The 25917-nt window shown below is 44.2% G+C and overlaps 1 protein-coding gene across 1 annotated transcript in view; it reads left to right on the top strand.

Annotated features, from left to right (window-relative positions):
• TAPT1 (transmembrane anterior posterior transformation 1) overlaps positions 1–20289 on the top strand; it is a 59048-nt gene extending 38759 nt beyond the window's left edge. The window contains exons 5-14 of the mRNA XM_079773550.1: positions 1143–1278; positions 2567–2664; positions 2840–2909; positions 4712–4792; positions 6397–6506; positions 8889–8948; positions 9334–9402; positions 12942–13018; positions 16303–16463; positions 17417–20289. Of these exons, the coding sequence (XP_079629676.1) occupies positions 1143–1278; positions 2567–2664; positions 2840–2909; positions 4712–4792; positions 6397–6506; positions 8889–8948; positions 9334–9402; positions 12942–13018; positions 16303–16463; positions 17417–17634 (1080 nt within the window). The 3' untranslated portion in view covers positions 17635–20289. The remainder of the gene's footprint in view (positions 1–1142; positions 1279–2566; positions 2665–2839; positions 2910–4711; positions 4793–6396; positions 6507–8888; positions 8949–9333; positions 9403–12941; positions 13019–16302; positions 16464–17416) is intronic.
• The last annotated feature ends 5628 nt before the right edge of the window (positions 20290–25917 follow it).

Below are 25917 nucleotides of genomic sequence, written 5' to 3' on the forward strand. Positions count from 1 at the left end.
GCCTGCAAGGGAGGGCAGTTGGAGGTGATCAACCCTGCAGGAGAGGGCAGTTAGGGGTAACCAGGCCAGCAGAGGAGGGAAGTTGGGGGCAAACAGGCTGGCAGCAAAGTGGTTAGGGGGTGATCAGGCTGGCAGGCAGAAGCAGTTAGGGGCAATCAGGAAGGCAGGCAGAAGCAGTTAGGGGCAATCAGGAAGGCAGGCAGGCAGGCAAGCAGTTGGGAGCCAGCAGTCCTGGATTGTGAGAGGGATGTCCGACTGCCCGTTTAGGCCCGATCCCAGGGTACGGGCCTAAATGGGCAGTCGGACATCCCTTGAGGGGTCCCAGATTGGAGAGGGTACAGGCTGGGCTGAGGGACAACCCCCCTCCATGCACGAATTTCGTGCACCGGGCCTCTAGTTCTATATAATAAAGCCCAGCGACTGTAACGGCAAAATGACCAGAACGACCGCTCGACCAGTCACTATGAGGTGCATTGACCACCTCTAGGTCCCTCCCCGCCCTCCCCCCAGGCCTGTAGGCTCCTATCGCAGAATGGTGAACGGGGAACCACGGGAAACCGAGGTGGGAGGCGGCTGGGTGGGACTGAGGACTTGGTGAGTGGGCGGAAGATGGCCCTAATCACAGGCTAGGCCTAGGGCCCCTACCTACACATGATTTCGTGTGCTGGGCCTCTAGTATTCGATATAATAAACCTCAAACAAATTACAGCTCCTGTTGTTGGCAAATATTAGGTATGAATAGAATGGATCAAATGATATGTTTGTCCTAAAGGATTTAAGTTTGAATCCTGAATTTGAATTTAGAGTTAAAGCCAGGGGAACTATGGTTTTGCTGTGTCCTCTCCCTTTGATTTTTGCCAGCATGTAGTAAGACTTCGTTCTGTTACAAACATAGCTGATTAGACAGAATCTCATTCATATAACATGAGGATCGGAGCACTGCTGTGTCAGGGAATAAAGATGTGGCCGTGGATACTAATAAGTGCACAGGTTCTGCTCTTCTGGAGCTGGCCTTCCAGTGGGGCTTTAAGTGTTTATTTTTGTATAAACACAGAGCTCTAGTATTTGAGTTGCTTCTGAATTTTAGTAACATGTTTGAATGGAATAATAAGAAACATCTTTTCAACCATTTTTCTCTTTAGGTAGCAGATCGTCTGTTTTCATCGTTTGGTCAAGATATATTAGATGCTCTCTATTGGACAGCAACAGAGCCCAAAGAAAGAAAAAGAGCTCACATTGGGGTGATTCCTCACTTTTTCATGGCTGTTCTCTACGTCTGTATCCTTTTGACGTATCAGACATTCCAGCATTCGATGCGTATTCTGCATTGTTTTATTTGGTTAGCTGTTTCTCTGATTTAAAGGTATGTGTGTGTGTCCTGAGCATTGTGTGAAATACCTGCTTTCTTTGAAGAAATTTTTTATAAGAGTCATTGTACGTTAACTTAAAGAGCCTCAGGTGTGCACGCTGCTGTGAACTGCTAACAGTTCTTTTCTCCATGCAGCTGGTTCTGTGGATGGATTTTTGACTGAAAGGTATTATACATACTTTACATTTATATACATCTGTGTAGCTTTCTATACTTATACGGAGTTTTTTAAAGTTATCTTTCTTTAAGCCTGTGGATTCTTTGTTATAACCTGGGCTTAAAATGTATACAATTCTTCTAGGAGTAAAATTTGAAATTGATTGCGAGGAATTTTGGAGGTTTTATTCTTCCTTCTCACCCCCCTTTTAAAGCTTTTTTTTTTTTATGAGTAAAGGCTTCATTACATATAAACAGTGTGTGTGCCCATTCATATATATTTATGCACACATGAATGCCTGCATGTTCCATGTGGGGTCAGATTCATTCACAGGAATGTGCCACATGGTTTTCCATACTCTCTCTGAAATCAATACTTGAAAAAATCGGATTAATACTTGGAAAGTTAAGGGACTTAAGTGGGAAGATTTCTATAGAGTAAAAACTTGTTCCAAGTATAATGGAATAAAAGTTACTGTTCTAATTTAAATAAAACCATTCCATGTGTAATATGAATATAATGCTGCAACTTGTGATATCTTCAAAAAAAGACAATGAAGAAGAATCTTAATTATTAGACAGTTCTTATTGTCTTATGTTCCTCATCCCCAGAAGAGCCAGAGAGGAAGATCACTTCCAGATTTTTGCTTTGTGTTTTTTCTGTTTTAGAATGTAAATTATCTTAATTCAGAATGTATATTGCTAATTGTCTTCTTTCAGTATTTACCATAATTTCTATTTATTTAAGAAACTTTTTAAAGGGCCTATTTCCCAAGCATTGAGCCAAATGCCAGAGAACCAAAAAGAACAGGACTCACAGTCCACTTGAATGGTGCACCGCGTTCATTTCTGCATTTGCTTGTTTCGTATGGTGGCGTACATTGTAATTCAGTTAAACTTGGATCACCTAATAAAAAATTACAAAGAATAAAATACTTATGTAAGACTTGACATTATTCACTTTGAAATTGTATAGTATTATCTATTACTATAATAAGAACACAGACTTAAGTTTTTTTCCTTGACATCACTTACTGCTAGTTTTGCATGCAATTCTTATAATGGTTCAAGCAACGACTCTCAACGTAGCGTTTAATTCACACAACAAGTCTTTGCTCACTATCATGATGTCTAATAATGTGAGTATGAGTTTTTACTTTACATTTCTGAAGTTAAATGGGTACTTTAATAGCAGTTTCTAGATGGGATAAATTATTTGTTCTAAACATTATTCTTCAGGAAGTTTATATATACTATGTCCATTTTTAAAACAGTTAATAATGATAAGGATACTGTTTTCTTTTACTATTTCAGTTTGTTGAAATTAAAGGAAGTGTTTTCAAGAAGTTTGAGAAGAACAATCTTTTTCAAATGTCAAATAGCGGTATGTACAGTTAGACTCTACTTGCAGCTTATGCATATTATTTTGCAGTTTATTCTAAAACTCTAATGTCATATTTCTGTGGGTTATTGTTTCTTTGACTTAAGCTGTGCTTTCTCTTACTCTCTCAACATCTTTACCAAGTTTGCTTATTATTTTGCTTATTGCAATCTCAGGATCTTTAAGATAATAAGAAATTACAAACATTTATATAGCACCTTATCAATACTTTCAAAAACTTCTCATGAATCCAGAAATTTCTTTGCAGCAGATGATATTATTCCATGTTATACAGGTGAAAACTAGAACACAGGGAAAGTAATTTGACTTGGCCAAGGCCACGAAGCTACCAAGAGCAGAATTATGACAGCCCAGGCCCCTCATAAATAAGGGCTAAGAGCTGTGCTACCCTGGAGAAGGTATTGTCCCTGACTGGACAGAGTTTAGGCATTTAGGGAATACACATGTGGGAAATGCCAGCTCACTTAGAGACCAAGGTTTAGTTGTAGAATGAAAGTCTAGATCACTTGCTGTAGAGTAACAGGGAAGGGAGGAAATAAGAAAAGAGAAGCCAAGACAATTGGAGGAAGGACCCCCAAGGTGAAATTAAAATGCAGAGGGCTATAGGGGGTCCCACATTTGAGTGGCAAGGTGAGGCCCAGAATTATTAAGATACTAGAATATTAGGGAAACGACAGTTGGATATATACAGGCCTTGAGGTGGGTTACTAAGTAAGTGATTGCGCTGGCCACAGCCCCACCATTATGTGGACACCCACACCCACACGGGTGTGCCAACTTACGGCAGACATGGATTTTTTTCATTTCTTGATTACATAGTATCTTAGACTGTAATAAGAAAATAGCTTACAAAGTGAAATGTGTAAACTAGCTCTTAGCAGGATTTTAGTTATTTGCTTTTATTAAATTCATTCAGACCAAGATGAGAGTGCTTAGTAACATGATAAATATGAAACCTTGTTGTTCTCCCTCCTCCATAAGTTCTACGTATATCTTAAGAAATGCTTTCATAATACTAACACTCTATTAGCTAAAGGATTTGTCAGGTCAGCACTTGTATACTCACTATTTACCAAATTGGAAGTATTCTGCTATATAAGGGTTTCACATTACCCAGTCCTGTACTTCACTCTCTGCTTCTATTTTTTAATTCTTCTATAAAATGAAAACAGTTGTAAGTCCCCATAGTCATTGGGGGAATCTGAATCAATCTGAGCAGACTGATGGTTTGAATATTTTTTGAAATTTGTAGAAAACTGGAATTTGCTTGCTAGAATTGTGTTGGTGAAAGAAGTAAATGGCTTACCAATGTAGCAACATCTACACTAATAAAAGAGAAATATGCAAATTGACCATACCTTCATGGCACCCACCAGCCAATCAGGAGTGAGTATGCAAGTTAACCCAACAAAGTTGGTGGGTTAATTTGCATACGAAGGCACCGAGCAGCTAGGGGTGGGGCGGGACGCAGGCTTTCCGCACCGGCCTCTGGGCAGCGTGGGAAGGCGGAAAGGCGGCTCTGGGCTGGAGCAAAGGCAGAAAGGTGGCTCTGGGCCAGAGCAAAGGCTCTGCCGGCAGCCAGGGGAAGGAAGGCCCATTCTTGCGCGAATCTTCGTGCATCAGGCCTCTAGTTCTGTATATAAAATAGTATGTTTATTGTATAGGCACTTGCACATAACATAATTTCATGTTCTCACTAAAAGAAATAATTTTATACATACACTTTTATTATTATATGGTTTATATGCAATATAGCTATATTTATATGTGAAAATTTTTTTCAGATATTAAAGAGCGATTCACAAATTATGTGCTCTTGCTAATAGTGTGTCTAAGGAACATGGAACAGTTTTCTTGGAATCCAGGTAAGTAACTTTTCACAAATACAGTGGCTTCTAATATTACTCTTTTATATGGAATAAAATGTATATGCAGAAAACTTTGCAGCATTTTAGCTGATCACTCTGGGTATGAGCAGTCCCTGTCTCAGTAGAGGATTGGTGGGTGGGAGATGTAGCGTGTGCAATAGTCCTTGCCCATAAACGGCACAGTGTCCCCAGGGCTGTGTTATCGGTGGGTGGTGGACCCTGCCGCTTCCAGGTGAGCCGTGGTTATCTAAATGCAGTCAGATTTTTACATTTTAAGGGTTTACCAGAAGAGCTTCTGCTCTTTCCTAACCTTTGTCTTTTATTTACTGCCTATTAGCATCTTGAATAATGATAAATTAAAGAAATACAATGGAAAGCAATAAGTGTTACTTTTATACAGCCTCTGAATTGAGGCTGACAAGTTATCAGGATTCCATGAATTTTCACCATCCATGCAGTTAGCAGACGTTCACTGCCTGCCTGCTACGTGGCACATGTGAAAAGTGGTAGCATATGTTAGGGCTCACAGGTTTACAGAAGAAGTAGACAGGTAGTTACAGCACCGTCTGGCAATGTGGCAGTGAGCTTCGTGGGCAATGATCCACGTGCTCAGGTGTCTCAAGTTTTCTGATGTCAGACATTTTTGTACAACTTTGTTCTTAAGAAGTGAGATCATGCTTTACATTTTATTTATTACTTGAGTGCCATGCATGTTATAGGCATTTAATAACTTCTTGTTAATTTATTTTGATTCATTGCTAGTTTTCAGGTACCTGTGAAAAATCAGAAACAGATATAAAATGAGATCTATGTCCAGAAGTTATTTTCTTGTGGAAACCATAAAATCAGGTCCCCTGATCCCCCCAACCTGAGCCTGATGTCAGACTCCCTAAGACTGCCCTGCACTGCCCGTCAGCAAGTGTAGCCCCAGCGCCAGTGTCTCCACCCCTCACTGCAGCTGCCCGGGTCCTCAGTTGCTTGTTATTGTCTCTAACTTTCTTCTTGCCCAGTCCCATTCTTATACCCTTCTTCAAGGTCTTTGGGTTTACCTGTTTGCAGTTTTTTTTAATCAAGTACTTGGTTCTAAATTGACATTTTTATACATGTAAAGGTGAGCAACTTGGACAAATTATATCTGTATGACAGTTAAATAAATGATTGAGCCATATCTTTAAGTCACAATGATCAGAGAGGGGGAAATTGTTCAGTTGACTTCAGCACATGTCCCTATTAGCTGTTTACTGTCCCCCTGAGGCAGCTGTGGAATCAGAGGGTTTATAATGAGCCTGCTTACTTAGTCACCCGCCAGTGGTCCCTGCTGGCTCCAGGCAGGGAGGCCGAGGCTCTGCTCACACCGGGTCCTCCCTGAAGTGCTTGGCACAGAGAAAGTGCAGTATAAACATCTGTAAATGAGTTATCCCTTCACTTGATAAAATACGGCTCCTTTGATAATTTATTGAATGCTAGTTCTGTTTCTATTATCATTTATTGAAAACATTACAATTTTGCCCTGTGAATTTTGGATTTCTGTGATAACCTGTGATATTGGATTCTATTTATATTAAGTAGTTTAATTGTCTGTTTTTTCCTATACTTTATAGATCATCTCTGGGTGTTATTTCCAGATGTCTGTATGGTGATTGCATCAGAAATTGCTGTGGATATTGTAAAACATGCCTTTATCACTAAGTTCAACGACATTACTGCAGATGTATGTATTTTCGTAAGCAATTTAGTGTTTGATGTTCGCTTCTACTTAATATTATACAGTTGTAAAAGAACAAGTTTAGGTTTATTGCATTTCTGAAGATAATAGAAGAGTACTGCTACCATAAAGTTAGAATTACATTTTTAAGTTTCTAAAAATTATTACACAGCTGAAAGTATAGTATTTCAGTATTAAATAATTCTGGTTCCACACTTTTGGGTGGAGGTGTGGATTGACTAGTAGTTGAGATCAAAATCATAAACTGTTATTCTGTCATCACCTGTTTACTTAAACTTTTAAAAATCACATTGTTTTTATTAAAACATTAGGCTTTCAAAACTCAATTTTATATCTTACTCAGCATCTATTTTCTAAGAAGACATTATTATTAGATATAGATAATAATAACTTTCAAACTGTTTATTTAAAATTTCCAAATTATTATATACTAGAGGCCCGGTGCACGAAATTCATGCACGGCGGGGAAGGGGAGTAGCGGGGGCGGGGTGTTGTCCCTCAGCCCAGCCTGCAGTCTCTCCAATCTGGGACCCCTCAAGGGACCTTCATTTTTTCCTTCAAGAGTGTGGTAGAAAAACTCTAGATTACCTTCTTGGATTCTTATAACCCAAATTACCAAGAACACTGCAATTGGTGGCCTACAGGGAGCTTAGCCAATGAGTTGTCAGAAAAGGTATTTACTCTCAAAATGGTTTGGCTCAGTGGATAGACCGTGGGCCTGCAGACTGAAGGGTCCCAGGTTTGATTCCTGTTAAGGGCATGTACCTTGGTTGGAGGCATATCCCCAGTGGGGAGTGTGCAGGAGGCAGCTAATGGATGTTTCTCTCTCATTGATATTTCTGACTGTCTATCCCTCTCCCCTCTTCTCTGTAAAAAAAAAAAAAAAAAAAAAAAAAAATCAATAAAATTTTTTTTAAAAAGGTGTATCCTCTGCAGCTCATGCAGCCCCTGGGTTGTGTCCACTGGGCTAGGGGTGTGCCCCTGCCACCTGGTGGTGGCTGCCGGGGTCTCCGCACACCCCAGAGGCCAGCAGCCATCCCCCTGTGGAGGGCGCTAGGCTTGGGGCATGGACACAATCTGCCACTTGGTGCTGGAGCTTGGAAAGCCTCTGGGGCGGGGCGGGAACATCCCAGTCTCCAAACGCCCCAAGGCCAGCAGCCAGTCCCACCATGGGCCCCAGGCTCGAGGCTTGCAGGGACCCTGGGCAGCATGCAGCGGTGGCCGCCAGGGTCTCGGCAAACCCAGGAGGCCAGCAGCAGCCCCTGGTCCTGGGCGCCTGGCTGGGGGCATGGCCCCAAACCGCCGCTTTGTGCAGGAGCCTTTGCAAGCGGCTTGGGGAGGCCAGCAGCCAGCCTGACCATGGGCCTCAGGCTTGGGGCTTGCAGGGACCCCGGGCAGCACACAGCAGTGGCCGCCAGGGTCTCGGCACACCCCGGGGGCCAGCGGCAGCCCCCGATCCTGGGCGCCTGGCTGGGGGCGTGGCCCCAAACCGCCGCTTTGTGCAGGAGCCTTTGCAAGCCGCTGGGGGCGGGGCGGAACATCCCCGCGTCGCTATAGCGACGCGGGGATGTTCCGCCCGCCAGGTTGCTTGGCGCCTACACCCATAGGCTCTGAGTGGCCAGGGGGCGTTCTGGGACCCCTGCCACTCAGGACCTAAGCACGGGCCTACAGGCTAGGAGCGGCCTGGGTCCGGAGGATGTTTCCTGGACCCAGGCCGCTCAGCGCCCGCATATGCAAATTAACCGCCATCTTGTTCGCTCTGATTGGCTGTGGGCTTAGCGGAGGTGCGGTCAATTTGCATGTTTCTCTATTATAAGGTAGGATGTTACACTACTTAAAATAGCCACTATTCCCAAAACTCTAAACTCTCATGACTATAATCATTGAGTATTTATCTCTCCTTTTTTAAAAAATTTAATTCTCACCCAGGGATATTTTTTCTTCATTGATTTTAGAGTGAGAGGAAGGGACAGAGAGAGAGAGAGAGAGAGAGAGACAAATATCATTATGAGAGAGAAACATTGATCAGTTGCCTCCTGCATATGCCCCGACCGGGCATTGAACCTGCAACCTTTTGTTGTATAGGATGACGCTCCAACCAACTGAGCCACCCAGCCCAGGGCTAGTATTTATCTCTCTTTCAAGAGAAACCTTTAAAAGGTTTGTGAGCATAACAGTTGGGAGACTTGAAGCTGTTTACTCTTGTTGTAGGAAAACAAATAAGAGAAACACTACCCAGATGTCTGCTTGGCTATTAAGACCTTTTTACTGGTTAATTATTAAACATATTAATTTGCAAAGTATAAGTCTTCCCACTTTAGATATTTGCACTATATTACTTAATATTGCAATCTTATTTGTTTTTAGGTCTACAGTGAATATAGAGCCAGCCTTGCTTTTGACCTTGTTAGTAGTCGACAGAAAAATGTGAGTATTATATCAAAGACAGAATCTGAAATTAACTGACGGTGGTTTAATTTAGCTCGAAATACTGGTTAAGAGAAAGCTACATCAACTTAAACTTCTTACTTATTTCTGTTCTTGACAGTAAGTTTTTACAAATTAATAAAAATAATACTAATACTTAACATAAATAGGGTATGATTTTTGCAGCTTTGTAGCAGTTATACAACTTTGTATTTAAAACTTATGAACGTTTAAATTTCCACATCATTTTGCTAACTTACATAGTAGGTGCCAGGTGCCTTCTTCCTCGTAACCTCACCTGTTGAGAAAATGTGCTGGTGATGAGTGACTAGTACTTTATACATGTGCTTTAAGTCCCATGAACCCTTCTCCCCTCTCTGTCTAGGCGTACACTGATTACAGCGACTCCGTGGCACGGAGGATGGGGTTCATTCCTCTCCCGCTAGCTGTTTTAGTAAGTCTGTACTTTCGTATTTTTTAAAATGATGCAATGACTATCATTACAGAATATTAATCAGCGGATTTTCAATCACTTTGTTTCAAAAGGATGATATAAAAATGAAAGGTAAATGACTTGGAGGAAATTTGTTATCCTTTGGCATTTGAGTCATCCAATAGATAAGTGATATCAAGAACTGTTTTTATATAATGGCTTTTCTAACAATGGGAATACTCTTGCTTATTCATTTGGCAAAGTTTTTTATGGAAATACTTGGTGGTAGGCGTGGGTGTGGCAAGTATAACATATGTTGGTTGAAGTGTAAGTTGGTCTAGCACCTCTAAAGGGGCAATTTGACAATTTAATGGAGTAATTCCAGTTCTAGGAATTTATTCTAAGGAAATAGCTGTAAAAGGCACATAATGATTTATAGGCAAAGTTACACATTATAGTGGCATTTATAGCAAAAACTTGGAAACAAATGAAGTACATTAAATTATGAAATGTTCAAATGGAGTATATTTTGTATTCATTTTCCGAAGTTTTTACAATGAAATTTTCTAGTCTTATCTTCAGGAATTATATATATTTTAAATAATAGCACTGAAATTTACTGAACCCACTAAAAGTGTCATCAAGTTTATATCTGAATGAATTGCTCAGGACAGCCTTGTAAATAGTTACTGGTCACATCAGGCTCTAATAATGTTCGTTAAGAAGGTTGGCTGGGTGCACTCGTACTTCATTATATTCCTTATGGGCTACCTGTTCTCACATCAAAACAAAGGTAGCCAACTTTTTGCCAGAGGTCACCTGGAGTTCTCGCTTAATGCAGAGTCACGGAGTCACGTAACAGGTGGAGGGAGAAGCTGTAGGTCTTACCAGCTGTATGTTAGACCAGCTTGTCTGGTTGATGATCAATATTGTTCATGTTATTTAAATTTCAGTACAACTCTCCAGATAACCACATCCTAAATGTTTTCAATTATCTAGGTAGTTTATTGTATAGTAATATAGCTTTTTTTTGCTTGGGAAAATGAACTCCTAGAATTTTAGAAAAATGGAGGATTTTAAAGAGTAAAATAATTATTTGTTAAACATTTAAGAGATTGATAGAATAGAATACTGAATTTCTCTACATTTGTCTTCTACAATTAGAAACATGATACATACAGTGTGAGGATAAACCTAGTTAGCCAGACTAATTATTATCTGACTGATTATTATTATTATTAAAGATTGGTTAGATGATTATATTTGAATATGACCCTGCTTTGCTAAATAATAACTATCTAGTAACTTATTTGCCAAAAAACTCTATTCATGATTGGTGTGGGTTTTTTAATTTGGTATTTAAAGATTTTTTTTCTTTAAGTGAGTTTTTATGGTTGTTATACCAAAAGATTTAAGCTTATTGAATAGTTAACAGACCCTACTGGAAAGCCTGCATTTTCGCAGCGGGTTGTGCAGTGGTCCAGTGGGCGGGGTTTGCAGGCTTCTCTCGCAGACCTCCAGCAAACGTTTCAGAGCTCTGAGGGATCCTACCGAGGCCTCGGGAATCAGTTCTTTAAGGCCTAAGAGAGGCAATGCTTACTTATAAACTTATTAACTTAGGTCCTCAAGTGAATTCATACCCCAAAAAAGTAAAAGAAATCATATATGAAGGGCTCATGGAAATGAGGCTTTGAATGAATGTATCTTAAAGTTGCCTGCTAATCTACACTAATAAAAGAGAAAGATGCAAATTGATCTTACCTTTGTGACGCCCACCAGCCAATCAGGAGTGATTATGCAAATCAACTCAACAAAGATGGCAGGTTAATTTGCATACGGAGGAGCTAAGAGGCCAGAGGCAGGGCGGGGCACCTGTGTCATCACCATTGTGACGATACAGGCATTCCACACTGCCCCAGCTGCTCTGGGCCTCTGGGCAGCGTGGGAAGGCAGAAATGCAGCTCCGGACTGGAGCAAAGGCAGAAAGGTGGCTCCGGTCCGAGTGAAGGCGGTGCTGGCAGCCAGGGGAAGGAAGGCCCATTCTTGCACGAATCTTCGTGCATCGGGCCTCTACTATACTAAATAAAAATGAAGTCCTTTAAGCCTTGAATGTGATCATTGGCAAACCTTTTTTATAAAATAATAAAATCCTAGAGCCACATTAGCTTCTATCACAGCTGTTTGGACAGCAGGTCATTCCTCATTAGAGGAATGTATAAAAATGTATTTTATATTTATTTAAGGCACCCTAATAAACTATTTTAGATGATAATAACTTAACATTACTAGATAAGGTCTGTTGTTCTCCCTGACTTCCCATTTCCATGTAGCAGTCCCCCAGATCCTAATACAGTCTCCTCGCTATCTGAACATAGAGCGTTTCTATGAAACCTCTCATGCCTAAATAGCGTAAACCAAAGAAGCAGTTGACATTAATTTATGTGTGTTTATTTTGTTCACCATGATGATCAAAATGCTTAATTATGTCCACTTCTACACTTAATGTAAACTCCCTTCTGAGCCCTTCTGCTACTAAGGACACATCTTGCTAACGGATACACAAAATGAAGATAAAGCCCAGATGCTCCCAGACACAGGGCTCAGCTGTGGTGGCCCGATGCTGAGATGCTGATGTGGTTCCCTGGAAGGGAGCTTGGCGGCCACTCTTGCTGCTCAGGGTGTGAGCTGCGTCTATGTCAGCTCCCTGCAAATCAAATGCTTTTTATAGTAAAAGCAAAAATTACCTTTGGATTTCTTTCAGTTAGTGAAAACAAGTACCAACGTGGTCTTTTGTAAAAGCAAAGTGGTGTAAAGTGGCCTTTTGAAAAGCGAGGAATGCCTGTATACGGGCACATTTTCTGCCAGAGCTGTAATAGCTGAGTGTTTTGCCGTGACAGACCCCACCTCATTTGCTCAGCAGGCTTCCCAGGATCAAGATTTTACTGCTGTATTTCTGTGAGATAAAAAAGAAAATGGGTGTTTAACCACAGCTATCCAAAAGAGACAGAAAATTTTCAATCTTTACATAGTTGATTTTGCAATAGTATTTAGTTCTTTTAAGGTTCCCTTTTCTCTGTGATCCCTGAGAGTCTTTGAGGATTCTTAAAAAGAGTCAGAGGACAAAGGACAAAAAAAGCAAGAAAAATGGAAATGCCCTCTCAATGGATCTAGCTGTAGCAGGGACACAAACAGCATGATGAATCCATTTGTATTTTTCAGAATAATTTTTCATGTTAAAAATCACCTGATTTGCTTCTCTATTAGGGCCAGGAAAACATGTCATTTATGAATTAGGCACAGTGTCAACGGTTGGCATTAGCTACGGGCATCCTAGATTTGCCTGAACCACCCAAATCTACCAGAAAAGGTTTCAGAAGCTGCCACAGTTTGTTAGAAATCGACAGATCTAGAACTGCCTGTTTGGATTTAGACAGGCCACAGGTGTGTGCCTAAAGTGTTAACATCAGCATAGATTACTTTATTTAAATATGAACTAATAACTCTATGGTTGTGTGTTTTCTCTGTGTGTTTTTGTTGTTTTGGTCTGTTTCTCTGGCTAGCTCATCAGAGTTGTAACAAGCTCAATTAAAGTTCAAGGAATCCTGTCCTATGCCTGTGTCATTCTCTTCTATTTTGGGTAAGATGAACTATTCTTGAATATGTTTTTGGTTATACAGTAAAGCATAAATGCAAGATATAATCAAGTCATACTACACTATTCTAACTGTCTTGGGCCCCCATAACAGCTTGTACCTCCAATATGTTTGTGACTCAGTTAAGCTCTGGTTCAATTAAATCGCTATTTGCTAGTAGTATTAATAGCACTTTAGATTTTATTTTAATCTTTAGTGAAATCATTTACTTAAAGCTCTTTTTACTTACAAGTTAAGTTTTTCCCATATTTTAAAATGAAATCTGCCATTGCATTCAGACATTTCTCTATGTACAAAAACCTCTTTGAATTTCTATTGTATTTGCCACGTTAATAATGGTTTAGCACAGTGGTCAGCAAACTGCGGCTCACGAGCCACATACGGCTCTTTGGCCCCTTGAGTGTGGCTCTTCCACAAAGTACCACATGCGGACACGCACGTACAGTGCAATTGAAACTTCGTGGTCCATGCGCAGAAGTTGGTTTTCGGCTCTCAGAAGAAATTTCAATCGTTGTACTGTTGATATTTGACTGTTGACTAATGAGTTTGCCGACCACTGGTTTAGCATACTCGAGGCCTATGTCATAGGAACCTACAGAAGATGCAGAAATGTAGTTGCTCTGCCTGTGACTGGCTGAATTTTTATTTGCAAATTTGTTGGTCTTGCATGGCTTACACTCTGGTTGGGGAAGAGAAATGGTAAGAAAATAACAATATAAAGAGAAGTTTTTGTCTCTGTTAGTTTTCTCAAGAAGTGAATTTATGATAAAGCAGCCCAGCCCAGCTTTAGGTTTACTTATCCAGAAAGAAAGGGACCCTGCACTGGCTTCAGTGGAGCACGAGGAGTTATGCTGTGAGTGTCCGTCTGGGAGACAGTCAGAACTGAGTATCTCGAGGAGAAAAGGGGGAGAGACCAAGCAGGACAGTAGTAACCTCAGCCCTAGATCCGTCCCCTGGGCTGAGGTCTGCTTCCCAGAGACAGCTGTGTTATTCCTGGTTTCCCACGTGTGTCTCCTGCCTTTCCCTGCCCGGTGCCTGGCACATGGCAGGTGCCCGGAAGCTCCTGCTGCAGGAGCACAGCATCTGTCACTTGTCATTGTCTCAGGAGCATCATGAGTCAGGAACATGCTTCCAGACTGTTCTCACTGAGCTTTGGGCAGCTCGCAGCCCTGCCCTCATGGGTCCTCTGCTCAGCGCTCCTCAGTGAGCAGCACTCGCAGCTGCTCCCAGTGCTGGTCTAGGGACCAGCCAAAAAGAACACAAGGACCTGCCTTTGTGTCCTAAGTTCCAGAGGGGAAGTAGGCAACCACCAGAAAGACAGATTGCTGTGCAGTGACCATTGGCAAGCGCCAGGAAGAAAAGCATGGCAGTGTCTGGACGGAGAGCCGCAGAGGTGGCTGCCCTGGAGAGAGAGCGGGGGCCTCTCTGTGCAGGCGGGTGGAGTAAGGGGAAGGCCAGGCAGGCTCAGAGAGGGGACACAGTGCAGGCCTGAAGCCAGGAGCACACGGAGAGGACGCGGCAGCCCTGGCAGGGCCCGAGCCTCAGCTCTACGGGAGGGAGAGCCCCTGGAAGGTCCTGTGCAGAAGAAAGCGCCACTTCCCTTGGCTTCTTGCCAGGACCACCCTGGCTGCCGGGCAGAGAGGGGACTGGAGGGTGACGAGAGGAGAAGCAAAAGCCGGCTGGGTCAGGAGGTAACTGTTACTGTCCTTTCTGGGCCGGTGGCTGTAGCTGGAATTGAGTGGGGGATTTGTCAGCTAGGGGCATATTTTGCAAGTGGAGCTGGACAGGACTGGTGGAGGGATTGATGGGATGTGCGGCGGGAGGGGGATGAAAAGAATCAAATGTGAGTACAGAGTTTGGAGCCCAAGCAATTAGGGCTATGGAATTGCCACTTACTGTGACGGGGAAGCCTGTGACATATATATGTGGGTTTGTTTTGTTTTGTGTTTGGAGGGTTAGGGCTGGAATCAAGAGTTCTGGTTCGGATCTCATAAGTTAGACGTCCCCTAGGCAGCTGGCCAAGGAGCTGTGAGGCCCGAGGTGGGAGCATTCTCTCCTGGTGTAGAGTCCACATGGGCCTGCCAGGCCCCGCCTCACACTTGCCCCCCGGCCTGTGACCTCCTGTCGTGGCCAGGTTTCATCTAAGACGTCAGAAATAGCAGCCACTTCCTCACTCCCTTCACAGGGCAATGATGTCCTGGGTGCTGGGCCATTTAAGGCCCCGTATGTGAGGAGATTCCAATAGGAAGAGGGGTTTTTTGTGTTTGTTTTGTTTTTTCAGATTTTTTGCCAGATTTGTATCAAGTACCTGAAAATGTTATATACCTTTGGTGTAGAAATCTGACTTCTGTAGTTATAGCTGTCTAGGAATTTATTTTGAGGAAATACAGATTTAACATAAGTTTTCTTAATCAGGAACTTTTTAATAGAAGAAAAATACTTAAAATAATCTAAATATCCAGAAACTAGGGGCTTTGAGGGGGCTTTGTTCTATGATAACCCTTACAGCACAATAATCAGGTCCGTTAAAGTAGTGTCCCTGTGGAACATTAACTGATAGGGAAAATATGTAAAACAACGATGATGATAATGAAATAACAGGATTGGTTGAAGTTTCTGTGTGCCTGGCGCTGCTCTGAGCACCTCATCAAAGTCATCTCCTCTGTGGACTGACAGGTTGAGAGACTCAGGTCCACGCAGCTCTAGGCAGTGGAGTCAGGTGTGAACTCAAACTCTTGGGCCCCAGGTCTGTGCTCTGACTCCAAACTCCAGCCCCTCCTGCTTCGTAGCCCCATTCCAAACAGCGAAAAAGTACAAATCGATGTGTACGCACAGCAGCATGGTGAAAGGGATGCGGCAGGTTTCCCAGGGATCAACGCTAGAGTGTGGAGCTATGTTATTTTATATATATGTATATTTTTTGTTGTTGTTGTTGTTCATCTGTAGCTACTAAATGTATTTGTTTTGTAGTAAGAGAAAAAAATTAAATCATTTGGAAGGTGAAGTTTCTAAGTGATATAGGAAGAAAATAAATGTTAGTCAGAAGGTATAACTTTTAAATGATATGACTTCTTCTTACATGAGAAGTAGGCATTTATCCTAGGTTCCCCCGTGATAGGGAAACCTGGGCGTGGCGCTAGGCCCTCGGTGTGGGATGTCTCAGACTCGGGCCTCCAACTCCCGGGTCCTCTGTTCACCTGGTGGTGGGTGGCATGTCCCGTGATTGAGATGAGTTCCAGCAGTGGTCGTTTGTCTTTTCTGCGTTTAGGTTGATATCCCTGAAAGTACTGAATAGCATTGTCCTGCTGGGAAAATCATGCCAATATGTGAAGGAAGCCAAAATGGAAGAGAAGCTGTTTGACCCTCCCCCCGCCAGCACTCCCGGCAAACCGTCCAGTAAACCACAGAGCAAGTGCAAACCCTCTCAAGGTAGGTGGGGCCTTCTCATTGCTTCTCTGCATCATCTTCAGGAGTTATTGTCTTCTCTCTCCCTGTAACAAATCACTGCCCTCCAACGTTCAGCAGTGCTTTCAGGGTTTGACTTCGTTTTATTAGTTGTTATTGCTAATGTTTCTGTTTAGATCTCATCACAGATGCACCCCATGCAGTGCTCTGAGTTATTATGTTCAGTAGATCATCAGTGAGCACCTGTTACACAGGTTAGCAAACAGAAATGGTGTGGCCTCTGCGTTCCGTTATACATTACTAGTGACCCGGTGCATGGATTCATGCACATTGAAAGGAAATTAATAAGGTGGCCAGTGGGGCAGGACTGTGCGAGATGGGCCAGACACGCCCTGCGGCCAACCTACCACGGTCCTTTCCCGGTGTCTGCACAGTGAGTGGGGTCCCTCCAGCAGGTGTGGTCCCTTGGCCTGGCCTGCGGGATCGGGCCAAAACCAACTCTCTGACATCCCCCGAGGGGTCCCAGCGTGCGAGAGGGCACTCTGCAAAGTTGCTGTCATACAGGGTGTGAAACGCAAATGCAAGTGTGCAGTAAACCAGATTCGGGCCGACAGTGCCCCAGCAACAACATAACCCACGGCCAAAGGTAGAATCACTTGGCTCCGTGAGGAATCAGGCTCCCTCCTCTCTGGTTTCAGGGTGAGTCACCTGAGAACCGCTGCTGCCAAGTCACTGCAGCTTGGCAGCTCCTGCGTTGAGCATCTGCCCTCTGGTGGTCAGTGCATGTCATAGCGACCGGTTGGACAGTGGGAGGGACACTTAGCATATTAGCCTTTTATATATATAGATGGCTGCTTCTGCAATGTGCTGTTTGGTTATCATTACACTTTTGTACAGTACTACGATATTGGTAAGCTCATCTATAGTGTACGTTTGAAGGAAATCCTTTTCTAACTAAAGGCCCTGTTTTTCCACAGAGGAAACCCTGTCCGCCTCTGTCACCAGCCAGCCTAGCCATCAGAAGGAAAATGTCATACCATTGCTTGTGACAAGCAATTCCGACCAGTTCCTGACAACTCCAGACGGTGAAGAGAAGGACATAACGCAGGAAAACTCTGAACTAAAGCACAGGTCCGCAAAGAAAGATCTGTTGGACATAGACAGGTTCACAATTTGCGGAAACCGAATTGACTGAATTCTGCGGCTCCCTGTGCCCAGCGCCGAGGCCTGGGGCAGCCACGGTGCCGCCGGGGCGGACAGATGCAAAACGTGGCACTTATATATTTATTTAAAACTTAAATTATTAACAGAAAGCAAATCTGAGTAGCTTTCTTCCAGTAATGTGGCCTGGTTGAAGGTCAGGTCACGGAACAGCAGTGACCTCCAGCCTGGATGGCGTGGGGAGCCCCTCTTCCCAGAGAAGCAGCGGTCACTCCGGCCTGATGGGAACAACCTCGAATCACTTCAGCTCGGTCTGTCTGTGCTTCCGGAACATCGGCTCTGGCCTCCGGCCTCTGCAGTGTAAGGGATCTACCTGGAAGGCGGAAGCTTTCCCCGCGACGTTACCTGCCCTGCCCCATACTAGTTCCACAGACAGTTTCAAACTGCTTCATCTGCCAAAGCATTTAAAAAAGTAATTACACTTAAGTCGAGATAAACATTCTCACCACAGAATAATCCTGAAAGATGTATCTGAATTAATCAGAATAAAAGGCTACCTTAAATAAGACATGATGAAGAGTAGCCAGTTTGTCTATTTAAAAAATATTAACTAATGAAGGTTATGCATCACTGAGACGATGTTTTATAATTTTTCAGTTTACTCTTTAAAGCAAAATGTGAGCCGTGTATTGTTTAATTGCAGTGGGTGAAATAGAAATTACATTACAAAGATGTACTTTTTATACTGAAAAAAAGCAGAGCAGGGGTAACTTTAATGTACAGATAACTGGTTTCACTTTAAAACTAATTGCTTCATCAGTTGTTACAGATAAAAGGATTTGGTGTTGAATTGGCTAAAGAACTGTACAAAATTCAAAGGTGTCAACCCGTAACTGAGATTTTTAAGTAACAGTTTTAAAGGAAATAAGTGGATTGAGCAGCCGTCCTGCTCAGGCTTATAAAGTGCATTAGCCTTTCTGTCTGTAGTGCCTGTGCCTGTGCCTGGGGCCGGTCTGTGTCCTGTGGGAGCGCCTGTGGGGGCGGCACTGCCCGGTGTGCCTGCGCTGGGGGTGGAAGCCAGTGGGGTGTGGGTGGCTGACTGGGTGTGGGGACGAGTTTGTGTGTAGATGTTAGGAACAGCAACCAAAAGGTGCTTTTGGGTTGAGGTCAAGAGTCCATTTCTGCTTGCTTATTAGTTTGTGGCCTGCCTCATAGGACAAGCTGTTTCCCACCACATTTTAGCTTGAGAAACCTTCCTGCATCTTTATAAGAATTCTGCAACCTCTCATTTCAGTGTCCAAATGTCACTGTTCTTTCCTTTGACCTTTTCATTCTGAAGTTCGGCTCCTGTGCTGCTATTTCAGGCACAGGATGTGCAGAGGTAAATTTTAGGGGGTTTGTCTGGTTCCTGGGTGAAACGTAAAGCTAGCTTGAATGCTTTGGCTTTTCATTTGACATACAAGTGAATTTTAATGTTTTGCATTAAGTGAAGAAATTTGAAGGTTAATGTTCACATGGGATAAAAGGAAACTGTACAGAAATGCTTTTGTGAGACTGCAAAGTACTTCATGTTAAAAATGAAAAGACTTTTAAGTTGCTTTCTGTGTGTTTCAATGAAGCACCATTTTAAAATTACGTTTTATTCTCCTCTTCTCCACCAAAAAGAACAGTGTCCACAATGAATAGGAATAGTTTTGGGGAAAACTTTGCCAAACAGAGCCCTAATCAGAGCAAGAATATGACAGGGGTGTATCTTTCACTTTAGCTCGAATTTTTCTGTTACTGTGCTGTCAATTCCGCAAGATTTTAATTTCCTCTGCAGGATATATTGGGAGTTCGGAATGATGTTCATTTCTTCTGTCAAAATGGCATTCAGTACTAATTTTATAAGTGCATCTTGTGTGAAACTCAATAAATTCAATTTTGTAATCTTTTTTAAAAAGGTCACTGAATTTATTTTCATGATGTTTACTGTTATATTTCCCATTCTGTAAGAATTTATTTCTAATTTACAAGTGGCAGGACTCTCTCATTTGAATTATTCTTTTGGTCACAATGGTGGCAAAATGTTTGAATCTTGTCTTTAGGAAACAAAAGGCTGAGTCTCGATCATAGACCATTTATTACCTGTCAGTACATGAAGGGACCTGCATTTTACAAGTGTTTTGAATGTTACACAATATGCTTTTCACATCTGGGAGTTAAGCTCAACACAGGACTTTGGGTCTGCCGACATGTCTCAGTGGTTGAGCATCAACCTATGAACCAGGAAGTCATGGTTCAATTCCCAAGGCACATCCCCGGGTTACCACCTCGATTCCTACCCAGTAGGGGGCGTGCAGGAGGCAGCCGATCAATGATTATTTCTCATCATTGATGTTTCTATCTCTCCCTCACCCTTCCTCTCTGAAATCAATAAAAATATTTTTTTTAAAAAAAGACTACTTTGGTTTTTAAAATAATCTCAGCCACAACATAGGTCAGACTCTTATCAGTTTTCCTTTGGAGTTGAAATGTAACATAGGGTCATTTAGGAGCTTGTCCAGATCTTGGTACTTGGTACTTTGGTATCTTGTCTAGTATGTGGATGTTATACTCTTTACACATGGAAGAACCTTGTTATCATTAGATCCTCAAAAACGTTCCTTCTGCTCTCAGTGACTCAGCAGAGCACACACATCACAAAATAATTTAAAATCACTGCATTGTGAAATGTCTCAGCTTTATTTTTTCTTTCAGTGGAGATTTCTTAATCGCCTATGTGTCAGGACTATTGGATGCTGTGATCAGCAGTGGACAAAGCCCCTGATCAGCAGTGGACAAAGCCCCTGCCCTCCTGGGGGAGGTCCATAGCAAACGTGTCAGTGAACTAGTGTGCTGGAGACAGCTAAGCCCAGGTGATCTCCGCTTGGTTTCATTCTGAAGTAAATCCAGCTGTTTAACATTTTTATGTAAGTTAAGTCTTATTTTTTTCCTATTGAATTTGCTTAAAATAAGATAATTGAATAGCAGTTTCAACTGCCTCTATAAAGTACAAAGAAATAAAATGCTCCTTTACTGAAGACCCTAGTTATCCATACAGACAGTGCTAGCTGGGCATTGAGCTGTCCAATTGGGGACTGCTTTCCCGAGTCCGTCCTGCTATTCCACGTGGCCAAGGGACTAATCCTTAGCGAGGGATGGAAGTTGAAGGGGTATATACCATTCCAGGTCCCTTCCACCTTCTCTCTGCTTCCCATCAGCTGGAACCCAGAGGTGTGCCCTCGGCCAGCCACGCAGACAAATGCTTGGCGCTCTCAGCACCCAGGGAAGGAACCTGGGTCCAGGGAGGCCACTGCAGAGCCTTTCACACAGCTCTGCCTGCAGCGAGAGAGCAATGCATGCCTTCGTTTCCAAGCCACAAATTGTAGGGGGCTATGACAGCCCACACCCATACGCCAGGGACTCTGAAAGGGCCCAGTGAGAGAACTTCACAGAAGGAGTGAGGTTTAGACCTGACTCTCTAAAACACGTGCTTCTGAAATACTCTTGGGTTCACGTTTACTATTGTTTTTAGGGAAAAAGATAAAAGATTACTATGTGGTCAGCCTCCCGGCACCCTGGTCCGTCTTAAGCTGAACATTGAGCATGCTCATCAGTGGCACAGTCCTCTTTGATCAGATAACTCTACGGAACAGCCATGCCTTGCCCCTTCTTCCTCGGGAAAGTGGGGTGCACAGTCACAGAGCAGATGAGTATAGCCCGCCAGCACAGAGACATGGAGGCAAAAGGACTTCGGATGTACAAAGAGCAGCACCGGACTTCCTCCTCTCCTGGTACGTGTCTGAGTGCCTGGCAAGTGCCAACCCTCATGCTGAGAACACTTGAAGGGATAGCTTTGTTCCTGGGAAACTGGAGGAGGAGGCAGGGGCCAGATCTTGGAGAGCTTTTAATGCCTTACCAAGAATCCTGGGCTCGATCCCATAGGCAATGGGGAGCGTAAGTGGGATCTGAAGTTGGATTGCAGTAACTACCAAGTGAGAGGCTAAATGGAAAAAAGGACTGTGTGAATTATAAAGTGTCTACACACTTTACGCCTGAAGCCTCAGAGCCTAGTTCAGTGGTCCTCACAGTGTGGTCCCTGAACCAGCAGCAGCCCAACATCTGGAACACGTTACGCATGCAGACCTGCTGAGTCAGAAACTGGGAGGGGGCCCGACCACCTGTGTTTACGGCCCTCCAGGGGACTCGCACGCATGTTCAAGTTTGAGAACCGCTGGCCCCGATCTGGACCTGAGAATTTGGAGGGCCAAAAACAGCTCCATCTGCTTCTCCCAGGAAAGACTGGAGAGACGAAAATAGAATTTGGGACCAAATTCTGCTTCTGACTGATGTCGTTTGCTCAAGGCCAGGCAACTGGACAGAACCGGGGGCTTCCAGATGTCCTCAAACCCCAGCGCTCCGCCCACTGTACCCTCGAGGCTCCACCCCTCCCACAGCTGTGGAACCTTCCAGCCTAGCCATGCAGAGCCCCCAGAGCACTGGGTCCAGGTACCACATGATGCTCCAAAGCTCTGATCACCAAGCCAAGTTGAGGACCGAGGAAAGGACACAGTCCACTAGGTGGCGCAGGTGAGCACCAGCACCCTTTGTGGGAATTCCTGTGGCTCTCAGAGCGTGACCTCTGCTCTAGGATCCTGAGACGGAGCAGACAAGGCAGGCAGGGTTCTTCTCTTTAGAAACATATTACAGTGGAGAAACCAGAGATTACACGTTGTGAGCAGTTGAGGTTTGAGGAGGTTGATGGATGCTGTGGAGAGAACAAGGTAATATAATAGGGACGTGATGCTTTCCTGAAACTGGCCGGTCAGGGAGGCCTCTGAGAGGTGATACATTCCTGGCCAGTGTGGCTCAGTGGTTGAGTGTTGACCTATGAACCAGGAGGTCACGGTTCGATTCCCGGCGAGGGCACATGCCCGGGTTGCAGGCTCCATCCGCAGTGTAGTGCGCGCAGGAGGCAGCTGATCAATGATTCTCTCTCATCATTGATGTTTCTATCTCCCTCTCTGAAATCAATCAAAATATATTTTAAAAAGAAAGAAAGAAACAAAAAAAGAGGTGATAGATAACGTGAGCTGCGAAGGAGCTTCATTCAGGCAGAAACCAGCAGTTCAAGCTGCTGGGAGAGAGTGAGCAGGGTGTTTTCCAGCAGCTGCTGGGTGAGTATCTGATCGTAATCAATGCTCCTCCTGATATAAACCAGTCCCCTTCTCAGCCTCCCACTGTGCTGGATCCTGGAACAGGCCAGTGTCCTGACCTGGTCAAACCAGTCAAGTAATTTTGTGCACCTGGTAGCATCCACGTACTAATACCCAGAACTGCCCCCGACCCGCCCCCGACCCTTTACCTTATTCCTCGGCTCTGGTCAAGAGGTGCAGACACCCATTTCATCCTGCAGCTGCCCAAGGTGTGCCTTGTATGTAAGTTTCCCTAATAAACTCGGTCAATTACCAGAACGGAGCGCCCCGCCTCTTTCTCCCGTCTTTCCCTGCCCTCTGCTTTTGGAGGTAGAGTTTCAGGCCAGGGGTCTGTTCTTGGGTCTGTGTGTACTAACAGATTTCAACATATACACGGGGGGGGGGGGGGGACGGGGGGGGGGCCCTCGGGGAAGGGCACACACATTCTGCCCATAGCAGAGAGTTATCCTCCCTCGGGCAGGCGTTTCCCAGGCCCAGCTTCCAGCAGCCTTTCCTCCCAGAGTGCATTTCTCCACCCACAGGCTGACCCCCCCGCAGGGCTGTTCGCCTGGCTTGGCGCTGTTTCTCCAGCTGTGCTCATGTTGAGACTGTGTCCCTGCGATCTTTCTCTCCTGGAGGACACATTTTCCCGGTGTCTTTTCACGCACAGTCATTGCAAATGCTCCACCAGGTCCTGCTGACACTCGTCCTCTGGATATGTCCCCCAAAGGCTTTGAACTTGAGTCATTGTCCAGGGGCCAAGGCATGGAGAGCATCGGACATACTGGGTGCTGCCCGGGGGACACAGCACTCAGCACCCTCTCTCTCCCCTCCATCGCCGGGGCCCCAACAGGCTGAGGACACAGCAGTCGGGCACAAAATGATCCCCATTCTGTCTAGACTGGACACAAGACCCCCTAAAAGGAGGGCTGGGCTCAGTCTCCTTTATGTTCAGAGGTGAAGCACGGCTGTTCTCACCGGTGGCTTTCGCCGTCCACTGAAGGAGCGCTCAACCGCGTCTTCGGTGGTGCCCCATCCTGACATCACAGTGAAATCGGCTCCTGTCCCTTTGAGGTGTCAGCTTCCTTGTCATGAAGGTGAAGGTCAGTGAGGATGGACACAGAAGGGGGGCCATTCCCATGATTGCCTTTGCGACTGTGCCCGTAAGGGGGAGATTATCTAACAGGTTGTTGTGGACACTGCAGAGATGTGTACTCCCTGAACGAAGGAATCTTACTTATTATCTTCCATTCATAAACTCAACAAACGAAGCAGGAAGATGAACAAAACAAAAAAGAATCACTTTACTGCACTGTGGTGCCTGTGAGCATGGCCCCTGAGACTCGCCGCGGTATTTTCTGGAATGATGCTGTACTAGGCGTGTGTCTTTATGTGCTACCTTGAGTCCTTGGGAGATGGTGGCCAATAAAGAATTAATAAACAGAAACAAAACTCCATTCTCTGGCAAAGTTGGGCTCTCCTGGACTGCCAGCTGAGAGAAACAAATGATCACGATGTGACGATGCTAACCCTGGTATTTTGGGGGACCTGATACTTTCTGGACTGTGTTCCCATCCATTGCTTAATGGAGGAAATCGGCTTAATGACTCTCATTTTTCAAAGTAGGAAAACAAGGCCTGGGAGGTTGGACAACCGGCCCTATACACCCGGCTAGTGATGGAGACAAACCCAGGCCTCTTACCTGCCACCCTGAGTTAGTCCCACAGGGTCCCCTGAGGAGAACACCCTCCTACCACTGCAAATTAGACTCCTACGATCACCTAATTAAACCTGCATTAATGAGCTGTCGTTTTAGCACAGATGACTGCTCTTGATGTCGTCTTCTCTCCTCTTTGCAAAAGTCCTTTTACTTCCATCTATTTAATTGGGTCACACAACAGCCCCCTGGTTAAGGGCTGACCCAGTTTGAAAAGCTGAGGCTGTGGCTGCTCAGCGCAGAAGACAGACCCTAACTGTGGACGAGAACCTTCTCTGCATCCATGAACTCAGCCTCCACTCAAAAGGCAGCCTCCTAGCCCCTTGGGGTCACCCTAGACCGGGCCATTTCCCCTCTGCTGTTTTGATCAAAGGACAATAAGCTTTTATTTTTTTTAGTAGACTGGCCATTGACAGCTCACCAAGATCCTGCAACCACAGCTCATGGGGCTGTTTGAGGGGTCTGCGGGGTTGTAAGGAGTAGGACTCGTTTGTGTTTTGGGGGGTTTCTGCCACGTCTGGACTCCGCTAAAGGACTGTAGGTGCTTCGGTTCCTTCGTCCTGCACTCACATTTCTGTCATGTCTACTTTTATAGGTAAGACTTCGAGGCTTCGGGGGAAGCAGCAAGTTCAAAGGATCATGTTCCCAGGATTGGACGAGCAGCAGGGAGCTGGAATTCTTTCAAAATGTAATTTCCCGCAAAACTGCCATTATTTGAGCTAAAGGCAACCAACTGGGCCTGTGGTTTCCAGAGAAATTTTGCACACCTGACCCTTGACTACTTAGAAGGTCTTAAATGAGTGGCCCATAATAAGAGAAGATCAGAGATAACCTTCTGACCTGTCAATAGGGCAGGGCAAACTACTAATAACTGAGCACCTGCTCTTGTCCTGAGAATGCCCTTCCTCCTCTCTGGAGCCCCAGGGCATCTAACCACAAACCTGGCTCAGAATGTGATACATACCTTGTTTCCCTTTTTTTTTCTTTATTGATTAAGGTATTACATATGTGTCCTTATCCCCACATTTCCCCCCCACCCCCCACTCATGCCCTCACCCCCCTGTTGTCTGTGTCCATTGGTTATGCTTATATGCATGCATACAAGTCCTTTGGTTGATCTCTCCCCCTTACCCCGATCCTCCCCTACCTTCCCTCTGAGGTTTGACAGTCTGATTGATGCTTCTCTGTCTCTGGATCTGTTTTTGTTCATCAGTTTATGTTGTTCATTATAGTCCACAAATGAGTGAGATCATGTGATATTTATCTTTCTCCGACTGGTTTATTTCGCTTAGCATAATGCTCTCCATGTCCATCCATGCTGTTGCAAATGGTAAGAGTTCTTTCTTTTTTACAGAAGCATAGTATTCCATTGTGTAGATACACC

The sequence above is a fragment of the Cnephaeus nilssonii genome (genome assembly GCF_951640355.1).
Source record: "Cnephaeus nilssonii genome assembly, chromosome: 1".
Classification (NCBI taxonomy): domain Eukaryota; kingdom Metazoa; phylum Chordata; class Mammalia; order Chiroptera; family Vespertilionidae; genus Cnephaeus; species Cnephaeus nilssonii.